The 11,865-nt window shown below is 43.9% G+C and overlaps 1 protein-coding gene across 1 annotated transcript; it reads left to right on the top strand.

The window, feature by feature from the left end:
• Positions 1–1,098: 1,098 nt before the first annotated feature.
• SFRP4 (secreted frizzled related protein 4) lies at positions 1,099–11,248 on the top strand. Its single transcript, XM_030265201.4, has 6 exons — positions 1,099–1,662; positions 1,818–1,898; positions 1,989–2,054; positions 4,636–4,834; positions 7,529–7,592; positions 10,040–11,248. The coding sequence occupies exons 1-6, from the start codon at positions 1,221–1,223 to the stop codon at positions 10,226–10,228; spliced, it is 1,041 nt and encodes a 346-aa protein (XP_030121061.1). The 5' UTR covers positions 1,099–1,220; the 3' UTR covers positions 10,229–11,248.
• The last annotated feature ends 617 nt before the right edge of the window (positions 11,249–11,865 follow it).

Below are 11,865 nucleotides of genomic sequence, written 5' to 3'. Positions count from 1 at the left end.
GGGAAGGGGAGGCCCATGCCCCAGATACTCCGTTTCTGCAGCTCTGCTGCATCTGCAGGGAACACCACGATACCTGGCCGGGGCAGGTACCTCTGAGCCACGCTGCGGCTCTCTCAGGTCACTGGGATAACTTGGCATTGAGTTAATCTTCTTATCTCAGCGGGTCTCTCAAAGACTGGGGAACGGCATTTCCCACAGTGAAGAACGGGCCTGGAGGTCTTTCCGTGCAAGGGGGAACAGAGGTGGGCTGTGAAGAGAGCCCTCTGCCCCCGCCTGGGCACGCCACTCCTCTGCACCAGGGTTGCGTGGCCGTGGAGTGCCAAAGCAAGGAAAAATAAAAAACAGCTTGAGAAAACTCTGAAACCCCTTCTTCCGCTCATGTGCAGATGCGATTGGTGGGGGACAGCGGCGGGGGGAGCGGGGCGACAGGCGGACTGCCCGCACGGCAGCCCCGCACCGGCTCCGCGCTGCCCCGGCCCCGCCGCCCGCTCCCGTCTCGGCCCGGCCGCCGCCGCTTCCCCTACCCCGAGCAAACCGGGCCACCACCCCGTCTGGCCGCCCTACCACTTCACGCTTTTCCCCGTCCATGCCGAGGGAATTTTTCCCTCCACGCTCATGGAAGGAATTTTGCAACCCCCTGGAGGCGACGGGAACAGCCGCCGGAGCTCCCTCAAGCCCGCAAAAAAGTTTCTTCTCCCTGGAGAAAACGCGGCGTATAAAGTTCAGCCCCGCGGGAAGAAGTCGCGGTTCCTACCGTCGCCTTCCCTCTCCCCGCGCCGGAGCGCAGAGCCCCGCCGCAGAACCCTGTGGTTTGAGTTTCCTTCCCCTCCTCGCCCCCCTTCCACCTGAAGGAATTTATGACACAGATGAAAACTGAAACGGAGCTGGAGCGGCGGCCGAGAGACGCAGTGATGTCGCCGAGGGATTAAACGGGGTGGAGGTGATGTCACCGTGCCTGCACAGCAAAACGCACACATACACGCACACCCCCCACCCCCCGGAGGAGCGGGGCTGCCAAAGGAGCGCGATCGGCCCCACGTCACTCGTGCCACTGGTATAAATGCGGTCCTGGGATGTCCATGGCTGTCGGCGCGGCGGCTCCCGCGACTTGACTGCGGCAGGGCTCCGGGAGGCAGCGCCGCTCCGCGCCCTTCGGCCGCCGGGACCCGCGGGGCGGCGGCGGGCGGCGGCGGACGAGGAGGACAAGGAGGAAGAAGAGGATGCTGCGCGCCTTGGTGGCGGTGTCCCTGTGGCTGCGGGTGAGCCCGCGGGCGCAGGGCGCGCCGTGCGAGGCGGTGCGCATCCCCATGTGCCGCTCCATGCCCTGGAATATCACCCGCATGCCCAACCACCTCCACCACAGCACCCAGGAAAACGCCGTCCTCGCAATCGAACAGTACGAGGAGCTGGTGGCCACCGGCTGCAGCCCGGTCTTGCCCTTCTTCCTCTGCGCCATGTACGCCCCCATCTGCACCCTGGAGTTCCTCTACGACCCCATCAAGCCGTGCCGCTCCGTCTGCCAGCGCGCCCGCGACGGCTGCGAGCCCATCATGCGCCGCTACAACCACAGCTGGCCCGAGAGCCTGGCTTGCGACGACCTCCCCGTCTACGACCGCGGCGTCTGCATCTCCCCAGAGGCCATCGTCACCGACGTGCCGGAGGGTGAGAACCCTGGGGGCAGCGAGAGGTGGGAGGGAGGACTCCCTCCACCGCCGCGGGACGCCCCAGGGTGGGACGGGGGGGCTGCGGGACCCCCACGCTCCAGTCCTGGAGCCTCTGCCGACAGTTTTCACTCCCTGAAGCGCTTCTGTTTGCAGATGTGAAGTGGACGGACTTCACACAGGGCTTTATGGTGCCGGACAGACCCCTGGAGCCTGACTGCAGGAGCCGTGGCCAGGGTGAGCCTAGGACGATCCCCCGCCTCCACCTCCTGGGAGACAGGGTCCCTCTGACACCCCTCAACCTTTCTCCCTTCTCTTCCTTTGAAGAGCGGTGCAGGTGCAAAAAGACAAAGCCTACGCTGTCAACCTACTTGGCCAAGAACTACAGCTACAGTAAGTTCATGGGGGAAATGCTTCACTTTGCCTGCCCCACATCCTCCTCGTGTCCCTGCAAGTTAGGCAGCTCTGTGTGGGTGCTGAGCCCACACCAGGCTCCATCCAGCAAGTGTGACATGAGAAGACTGCCTTCAACACAGCCTTTCCAAGTGGGTGCTTGCTGGGGAATACCTAGCTGTCCTCTTCCAAAATCCAGCTGTAGCACACACCATGTACAGGCAGTAGTAGTAATTGCACAGATGATGGTGTGTTTCTGACAAAAGCAGTAAAATGTCAGTAGTGTGCACCCTGCAGAAAGGGTAGTTGCTGCTGCGAAGGTCACTCTACTAAAGGCAGTTAAGCCTGTTGTGAGTGTGATGACTTGGCCAGCTCCTGTTTTCATCCGGCAGGTAGAATAAACAGGGGTTTGCTACCCAAATAAAACTTGTAAATGTAAACCAGCTGCAGCAAAGTAAAATGTTTTTAGAAATTTGTATATACTTATTAGCCAGACAATTCTGTCTGGTGCAGAATTGTCAGAGAATAACTGAATTCAGTGACAATTTGCACCATCCAGCCACAGAGATAGCTGATAGTTTTATTATATGTTGGCTGACATATTTGCAGTAAAAATAAGTATTCACCCCTCTTTCCCCTTGGCTTCCCCCTGCCTCAATTTTCTGATGGTGTGAGTCAGGAAGAACTCTAATTAAGATTAGATAAATGCCAGATTAAACTTAGTGTCAATACAAAGCCTCTACTGACTGAATTTTATATGCAGTATAGCTTCATTTTGCACTTTGTGGGTATTTTCTCAGATGGTAGGTTTTTTCCCAGTCATTTATCTAGTTCTTCTGCAGTAGGTTCATAACATAGTTCAGTTCCTATTTGTTTGATATCAAATGAAAGTCAGTTTGTAGCTATTTGCTTCTTTGTTAGCATGTTTGGTGGGAACAATCAAGCTGAACCTCTAGATTAGGTAATTGTACAACTTTTTGTTCATTATAGCGTTTTGGTGCATTTACACAACTTACTCTTTTAATATAATTCTTTGATCTGTGTCAGTACAACATAGAGATATGTTTAGGTGGAACAATAAGCTTCCACAGTTGCCTGAAACATTTGAAAAGTAGTGATATCAAATGACTGTTCCAAAATTAAAGACAGGTGTTAGCCATATAAATTCTGATTCCAGTGGTTTCGGTGGGAGTGTTCTTTGAATAAAACTGGTGTGTTGAGGTCCAAAATTTAATTCCATTGAATTTGTGAAATCAAGATTTTGTTTTTGATATGTAAATTTTTATTCAGCACCCTGTGATATAAATAGACCCATTTATATGGTAAAGGAATTGAGGGACGAGATTTAATGAGTTTAAATTAAATCAATTTTTTTTCTGAAAACCTTTAAAATAAGACATACAGCCAAATTGTACTTTCAATTGTACCAATCAGACTTGAAAACAGATTGTGAGTCTCCAAAAGTGAAATTCCTCACATGTTTTGTGTCTGATACATGTCCTGATAAAGGTAGCGAGGCGTAGTCTGGTAAACCCCAGACTGTATTAACAGTGCTGGTCTCCTGTTTTCTCTGTGTGAAGTTTACTCCAAATGTTTTGAGGTTCATGTGGAGGCTTTTGACCCAGAGGCTGGCAGGAGCAGGCTGATCACCCTGTGGTCTATAGACTTCTCATGCCTCTTTCACTGAAGAATTTTTGGACAGTAGAACCCTTTCTATTTTAATGTATCCTAGAGACAAAATCCTTTATGTAAAAATCATACCTTATTTATTAGATCTGGTATTTCTCACAAGAGAGAATGGATAAAATGCTGGAGTGGTAGGTGATGTCAGAGTTTGTCAGTACAAAGTTAGCCCAGGGATCATTTCAGAGCAATCTATAGTGTTTCACCTTCTTGCATCTGTGTAGGCAGTTTTCCTCAATGAAAGGTAAAAATACAAATGATTGTGTATTCAGAGTCAGAAGAACCTTTCTCAGTGTATTGTTTATATGAGGATCTCACTATTGGTAGAGAATCCAAAGGCAAAAGATGAAAAAAAGTGTAGCTCAAGTAAATAATGGAAATCCTAAGCCTCTTAGTTTTTTTGACTATTGTTTCTAGCCTTCCCTTTTTTCTTATATTTAAGAAAAGACTATATTTCCTGGTTACAATCTACAGGAAGTGATTTTATTATTGAAAAGACTGCATTCATAACAACTGTCTGTGAGGTAAATTATTCATTCCTTAATTGGAAATAGTCAAATGTGGCTGGAGAATGGGTTAGATTTATGCAAAGGATTCTTCAAGTCTGAGTTGAAGGAGCTGTTTGTGTGTGTGATTCCAGGCGAGATTGGTTGGCCTGATCTGGCAAAGATTTAAGCACATGTTTAATTTTACAGTTGTCAACAGTCCTACTGAAAGCCAAATTGAGATCAGGCCTCTATTATTCTAAGCCACTGTTCATGCCCACACAGGCAGAAGTAGTTCTAGTTTCACAACCAAAACAACAGCTTCCAATTCAATATATTTTATTTAATTTTGAGATGCATTTAAATTTCCAAGACTGTTTACTGTTCTCACTCCTCTATTTTTCTATTTGCAGTCATTCACGCCAAAGTAAAAAGCGTAGAAAGAGGGAACTGCAATGAGATAACGACTGTGGTTGAAGTCAAAGACATACTCAAGTCTTCAACACCAATTCCTCTGTCCCAAGTGCCTCTTCTTACAAATTCCTCCTGCCAGTGCCCGCCTCTTCAACCAAAGCAGGATGTTCTCATCATGTGCTATGAGTGGCGCTCAAGGTGAGCCATGATGTGTTGCAGAAAAGTGTTAGAGCTGTCTGTGATAGATGGGAAGGAGGACCAGTAAATCTTCCCCAATACAGGCTTGTTTTGCTGATAGTTTTTCTTAGGCAAACAAATACATGCATGTACATGTTTCCATTACTTTCACAGCTGATATTGTCCACTTCATCAGCCTCAGCTCTTTGCCATGATGTGTTTACAAAATTTGACTCACACAAAGAGCATAAAATCTGGTGGCATTAGGTGCTGACAGCGTAGTCATAAAGCACCACGCAGCAGTTCAGTCGCCTCCAGCTTGGGAGTGTTTTTCCAGGACCACTTTCCATAGGGATGTTGCTTTTTGTGCAGCAAGTCCAGTGGTGGCTGTAGATGATGATCTGTGTTAGCAGGATCACATGGAAGGCATCGTTCTGCCTGACCAGGGGAGTGGGCAGGAGATGATACACATCCTCTGTCAGCAGAGCTGCTGGAGTCAGAGCCAGGCCTTCTCTTCTGGCCTGTCCATACTTTGGACCAGTGCCATCAATGAGATGTTTCTGATCCCGCAACCATAGCGGGACCAGCCAAAGCTGCAGCCATTGGAGCTCCAGCTCCCGGATGGCAGATGAAAAGTAAATACTCTTAGAGCAGCTTGCCAGTCCTGCTATATGATTAAAATTAAAAACAAAACAAAACTAACTTTACCAGACCTTTCATCTGGCAGTTAGCCTAGCCCCAAGCATAGAAGGAAATCCAGCATGCTGGCGTGGAGGAGAAGGAGTGATGAATCACAGCTCCCTTTTCTCCCTGGTTCCTTGAGGCAGAATGGGACATCCCATCCACATTAGCACCCCAAGCGCACCAGTAGATGCCAGCAGAGCAGGTTGTGGTGCTTTAGGTTCTGTGTAGGTCTGTGTGTTGTGGTTTGGAGGCAAGGCTGTCTGTAAAATGTGCAGGCTGGTTTTGCATACTGTGATGTTGCTGTTAATTGGCCACAAACACTTGTAAGGACCACAGAAATCCACATGTGGGATGTGATGGGCCATGCCCATGTTTTTAATGAGCTTTATGTGGATATTTTGGGAGCATTTTATAGGTGTTTCTAAAATCTGCCATCTGATATCTTATTGCTTTAGCTTGTTTTTTGGTAAGCTAGCAGACTCAGTATTTTATTACTACCCAGCTCTTTGTCCTTCCAGGTCTGGAAGTATTTTACAAATATTAGTGTAGAGCCGTCTATTTGTGTTAGTCATTTTAGGGATACAAGCTCTGACTCATGTAAAAGGGCAATGACCAGAATGGTGATGGAGGAGCTCTGGGCTGCAGAGGATCCTCTGGAGACTGTTAGGAAAGGGAGATTTCATAAGTCAAAGATCACAATCGGCATCTCCATTATTATGGAAAAAACACGTGATTCACTAAATGTCTTGTGATGGTTTTTAAAGGTCATTGAGGTTTTTAATTTCATATAGTGTACTAAAGTGGATTTGAAAAAGAAACATAAACTATTATATGTGCTTCCTGTTGAACTCAGTGGCAGGAAAACAAAGGTTTTGAGTTACAGCAGTTTTTAAAATGACAGAGGCAGAATGGGTGGAAGCTGTACCTCCTCGGCAGTCAATAGCAAAATACCTATTGCCTGTTGTCAGGGTTAGAGCCTCACTGGATAATTTGACCTGAACCAAAGCTGTGCCAGATGTACCCCATGTTGTGGTTTCATCCATGGCAGTATGGCCTTGGCATCAATCCTGTACATTAGCTGTCTAATTTCTCTTCTGAAAAAAAATGTACAACATACTGGTCCTGATTCTCCAAGGTTTGTACTCACATTAGGCCTTTTATGTTTGGTCAAACTGCATGCACAGTGGCTAATGATTATGAGAGACAGCATTTTGTACTGTGTTTGAGCTGCTAAGAGCAGTGATGCTACTCATAGAAACTGGAGGTCAGGCCCTGCTACACTGTTTAACCTTCACCAGCCAGAACAGTGTATTTATAACATCTTGATGTTTCCAGCCAACACTGGTGTCTAAATACAGCCCCCCAGAATTTTAGTGGCATTTATATTAGGGCATGTTATGGCCTAGTATCTCAACCAACCAAACACCAAAAAATAAACAACCCAAAAAGTTGTCTCTAGGTTGGGACATGGAAGGTGTGGCATCAGACTGCTTTAGAATAAGCTGCTTTAGGAGCTGTTTAAGGCATATATATTTGACAGTCAGATTTTTTGTTTTGTTCATTTCATAACATCTAGACTCAATGTTTTCATGCAGGAACTAGCCAGAATTCACTGGTAGGCAAGTATGGCAAGTATCACTAACGGTACCTCTTCCAACTTCATCTAAAAGGACTCATTAATGGGTTAGATTAGGAAACACATACTGCCATCCTCATGTATTTATAGGTAGAAATTGATACAATTGTAAGTGATCATGTACTTATATTATTGTTTTCAGCTAAGCTGTACTAGCTGGTGCATTTGAGACAGCTTATTTTTTAAAGTCAGAAGTAAAATGCATCAGTTTAATCTACTCTTCATACAAACACACAGAGAAACATATGGTATCCCATCATCCCATCCATAAAACCTGTCAGTACCAGTACCTGTGGGTGCATTTCAACCCCAGTCTGTGTCAAATCATTTGGAATGGCATCTCAGGAATTAAAATCAGAAATATCTATAATTTGTGTGTATTTCTTAATTTTCAGGTTGATGCTTCTTGATGGATGTCTAGTTGAAAAATGGAAGGACCAACTAAACAGAAGATTTAAGGTAAATGCAACCAAAGAAAAGAAGGCTGAGGTTCTTGATAAAAAGTTAAACACTTTTGTTTTACTTCAGTATTGATTAACTTCGATGACTTTTGGATATCTTTATCATTATTTTCACTTGAACATTTTCAGCCCTCATAGTTACCCAAGTATAAGTGAAAATTTGAATACTTTAATCTTGAGTTTTAGGATCTCTAAAATTTTATTTCTTTTTAATTTTACCTTGTGGGATGATCTTTGTGTGAACTCTGGTTTCTTACAATAATGTCTCTAGGAATTTCTTTCATATCCCTGCTACTGCAAGGAGTGATGATATGAAAGTGAAAATGATATGCAGACGAGTACATAGCCCACATTAGATAAGAAAGGAAGTTAAAATCCTCTGCACTGGATTAATGTTTTTTGCTGCATTAAAGATTACAGGCTGGAGATGCACACTTCTCACCAGGTACTCCCTACTAAGACCCACCCAAAGTACTGGATGTTGTTTCTCTGGATTGAGGAAACACTGGAAGGAAAGTCTTTAGTATAGAGACATGGGTGGCAGGCACATCAGATGTTCCTGCTTTTTGGGGCTTCAGGATAGCACTTGATATCACTCTCTATTTGTAAACACCTCTTTTTAATGGAAAGAAAGGATGTATTGAGAGGAGGTCTGATTCTTCCTCCCAGTTTTAGACATGGAAGAAAGTTATTTTTGGAATTCAGAAAGGCTTTCAGAGCATTAAGGACATACATGTATGTTTTAATTATGAGTTGATTGGCAATTGATAGAGAGGAGGAAAAGCGATGTAGGAATCCATAAGGAGAATCTTTTAGATTACAGACCAACTTCTTGCAGGAAATTGCATTCAATGCTTTTCTCGTACCCTCTTCACTTACTCATCTAAAATCTATGTGTGGAAAACATGCTTTATATCTATAAAAAATAAATGCACGTCAATTGCAGGGGATGCCATGTGGGATTTCGAGGAATACTGACATATGACTTGGATTCCTGAAATCCTTTAGCTGTCAACTTAATAGCCTGTTACTGGCGACAGTGTGTTTTAGTCACCTCCTCACACTGTTTTGTCATTTCTAATTGTGTCTTGAATCATGTTTAGGCATTAGTTTTCAGATTGTCAAATAGATGCATGACTGCCAAAAAAAAAAGCCCTTCAAAGCATATGTAATTTCCTCTCATATTTCAGAAACTAAATCCTCATTTAAACATGTTTGAGTGGGACACAACTAAATATCTTCTGATAGTTTTGGTTTTATAAAGATGCATAAAATAACTCTGACCACACAAAGCCAGTATGGAGCTAGGTATCACAGTGGCTTCATTTTAATGCCCATCATTCATCTCTGAAGACTTGCATCCAAATTTTGTCTTGAGTTACCACCTACAATGGATGTTTTGAGCTGTCTGTCAACCACAGAAGACAGTTGTTAACATGACCACAACATTGCTGGTCTTTTCTCTAGCCAGGACAAGAGTCTGAGCTGCAACAAAGTCAGTGCAGAGATACTGAATAGGCAAGCTGGAGAACATTTCTCTTGCTCTGATCACTGGGTAAATCCACTGCCTTTAGGAATTTCAGAAGGGAAAGATAATAGAGGGGAGAGGTGAGATCTTTTCTGGGTTGTATTGCCTGCCTTGTTTTCCTTAAAATGGGTATTTCTGTTCCTGGAGGTGAAAGTCTGCAGTCTCCGTTGCTGTTTTATGGATCCCTCCATGTTTTGGAGAGCTGACCAGTTAAAATTACTGTAAAAACATATTTTGTAACTACTGAACTATTGGAAAATCTGACAGCTGTTATCTTTGGTAGGCTTGTTGCTTTTCAAACTTTTTTGGAGATGCTGCTGGATAAAGCTGCAGGTGCATTATTCAAACCATGCCATTGCAACTCTCAACACTGTGATTTCACTGTGATCATTGCTATTGTCTGTCCATAACATAAGCTTGTTCATGCCCAGTCCTTTCCACCCCAGAGAAAAGCAGAAGTGGAAAGTAAATACCAGCTACCCTTGTAGCTGTGTGGTTAAATATATATTGTGAAAGGATAGTTTGATTCCTGTAGACTTTTCTGAGGAAAAGTCAAATAGCAAGTCCAGCAAGACAGCCAAGAAGGGCCTTGCAAAGGAGCTCAAATGTAGTAGTCCTGACTTTTTGGCATGATGCCAGCTCCTCTATATTTATGAAAAGGTACTCACATGCAGCATGCACATGAGATGGGCAATTGTCATTTCCATCAGCTGGCATTGTGGAAATCCCCTCTAGCCTAGAACACGCTCCCTGCAAATAGCCATTACGTGCTGACATCAGTGGCCTTGCAATATAGAGCATGAGACTGTTAAAGGTAGCACTAGCATCAGTGGTTCAGGATAGCTTTGATTAGGATGTAATTATTGATGATTATGTCCTTCCCTAACTCATCCTCTTTGTCTTCTGCATTTCTGCAGAGGTGGGAACAGAGACTGCAGGAACAAAAGCGGCGAACTGCTCGCAGTAAGAACCACAATTCGGGACGCAGTGGTCAGAGTGGAGCCCTGAAACCGCAAACCAAGAACACCAACCCACTGATCGGTGGCCCCAAAAAGGCCATTAAAATAAGAAACGGCCAGAAAGAAATCAATCCCAAAAAAGCATGAGTGTGAAATTCGCAAAAGGAAGGACTTTGCCTGCACAACAAGGGTCACAATCTGGCTTGGTCAGCATGTTTTATTAACCTGGAACTCATCGACTTAAAAAAATCATGTCAGTTTCTACATAGACCTCTTTGCTGCACTTTACTGTTACAAGATTTGCTCATCCTTTCATGTCACTGCAAGCCATAGAGCATAGGTTTGCACTAATAGGAGGTAGGCATATTCCAGCTGACTGAGCTTTGTCTTTGGGCTCTGATTTCCCATCTAGATAGAACTAGCCTTGGCTGCCAGAGGTTTTGACTCCTTGTACCAGTTGCCTGGTCTGCTTCCCTGCCAGATGTTGGAGAGTTACATGGAGTTTCTCTCTCTCCTCAGGTGGTGTAGTAGTTGGTGAGTTAGCCTGTGAGTTAGTCTGTGAATTAGCTGAGAGCTCACTAGACCAGGCAGCTGAGGATCAGGATGAAGGATGGTAACCTCTGGCAGATATCTCAGGCAGCAATGACTGCAGCTACTGGAGCTGAGCCTATCTGCTGTTTGGAATCACAGCCCTTGTTCAGAGTGTTCAAAAGCATAGTTTACCATTAAGCATCTGGGTATGCATTATGTGATTATTTTTATGTGAGTGCCAAAAATATGCTTAGAGTGATAGCATTTGATCTTGTGGGTTTGTGTAGTAAAAATGCATTCAAAGCATACATTTAATTTTTTTATTGTACTTCAGGCTGGCTTCTGTTGTTCTAATTTCAAATATATTTAAACATCTAATTGAAAAATCTGTATTTTTTTGAAAGGATTGATTAAAGTGAACAGATCTGTAGAATTCTTAAAAGTAACACATTTGCTGTAATATAGCTTTGCTACGAAAACTGGAATAGAAGGTTTATTCTAAAGATAACTGACAGCTACTGTACAGTATTAAGGAGAGAATAGGGCTTCAAGTGGCTCAGTAATCATTTGGGTAACTTTTTATTATTTGATACCATATTTCTAACCTTTGTCTGAGATTAAATAAATACATACATACATCGTCTTTGTCCCTATTAATGAGCTTCTCAAAGCAACTGGCTATCTGCAGTTTTTCATATCAGAAAGTAATATTTATGCATTTAAGGGTGACAGAAGAGCAGATTATTTTATTTCTGGGGTATCTTTACTGACAACATTTTCTGTATGAGGCATTAGAACAGCAAAGGTGATACAAATCTAATCAATATAACTCCAAGATGGCATTTGTGCTATTCCTTCCAAGGTGTACTTCAGCGAGGCAGCATAGATAATATATTCTGATTTCAATTTCACATAACACGCAAGAAGATCACCAACATTAAGATCAGAAGAGCTCATAATAGATTCCTGAAAGACCTTCCAGATTTCCTGCAGGAAGGCTAAGAACTAAACTTGTCAATTCTGGTAAAATGAGGATTTTTATAATAGAGAAGTTCTATGTCAGAGAGGAAAAAAAAATAAAAACAGAAGTCCTGTGTAGATTATCATAAGGAATAACAATAGGTCATGTTAGTATGTTGATCTTTGCCATGACAAGAATTCCAATGAAATTTACATGTGTGAAATTCACAGCAAAATATGCTGGAGTGATTCTGGTAGCAGCATGGTAATTTGGAAATGCAAATTTGGGACAT

This window comes from Taeniopygia guttata, chromosome 2, assembly GCF_048771995.1.
Source record: "Taeniopygia guttata chromosome 2, bTaeGut7.mat, whole genome shotgun sequence".
Lineage (NCBI taxonomy): Eukaryota > Metazoa > Chordata > Aves > Passeriformes > Estrildidae > Taeniopygia > Taeniopygia guttata.
This window is presented reverse-complemented; position numbering and strand designations above follow the sequence as displayed.

Bases quoted from the DNA above. Each gene is read 5' to 3' on its own strand.
- SFRP4 (XM_030265201.4), top strand. From the start codon at position 1,221: ATGCTGCGCGCCTTGGTGGCGGTGTCCCTGTGGCTGCGGGTGAGCCCG. The intron at 4,835-7,528 runs GTGAGCCATGAT...CTTAATTTTCAG, and splicing joins TGCTATGAGTGGCGCTCAAG to GTTGATGCTTCTTGATGGAT. The intron at 7,593-10,039 runs GTAAATGCAACC...GCATTTCTGCAG, and splicing joins AACTAAACAGAAGATTTAAG to AGGTGGGAACAGAGACTGCA.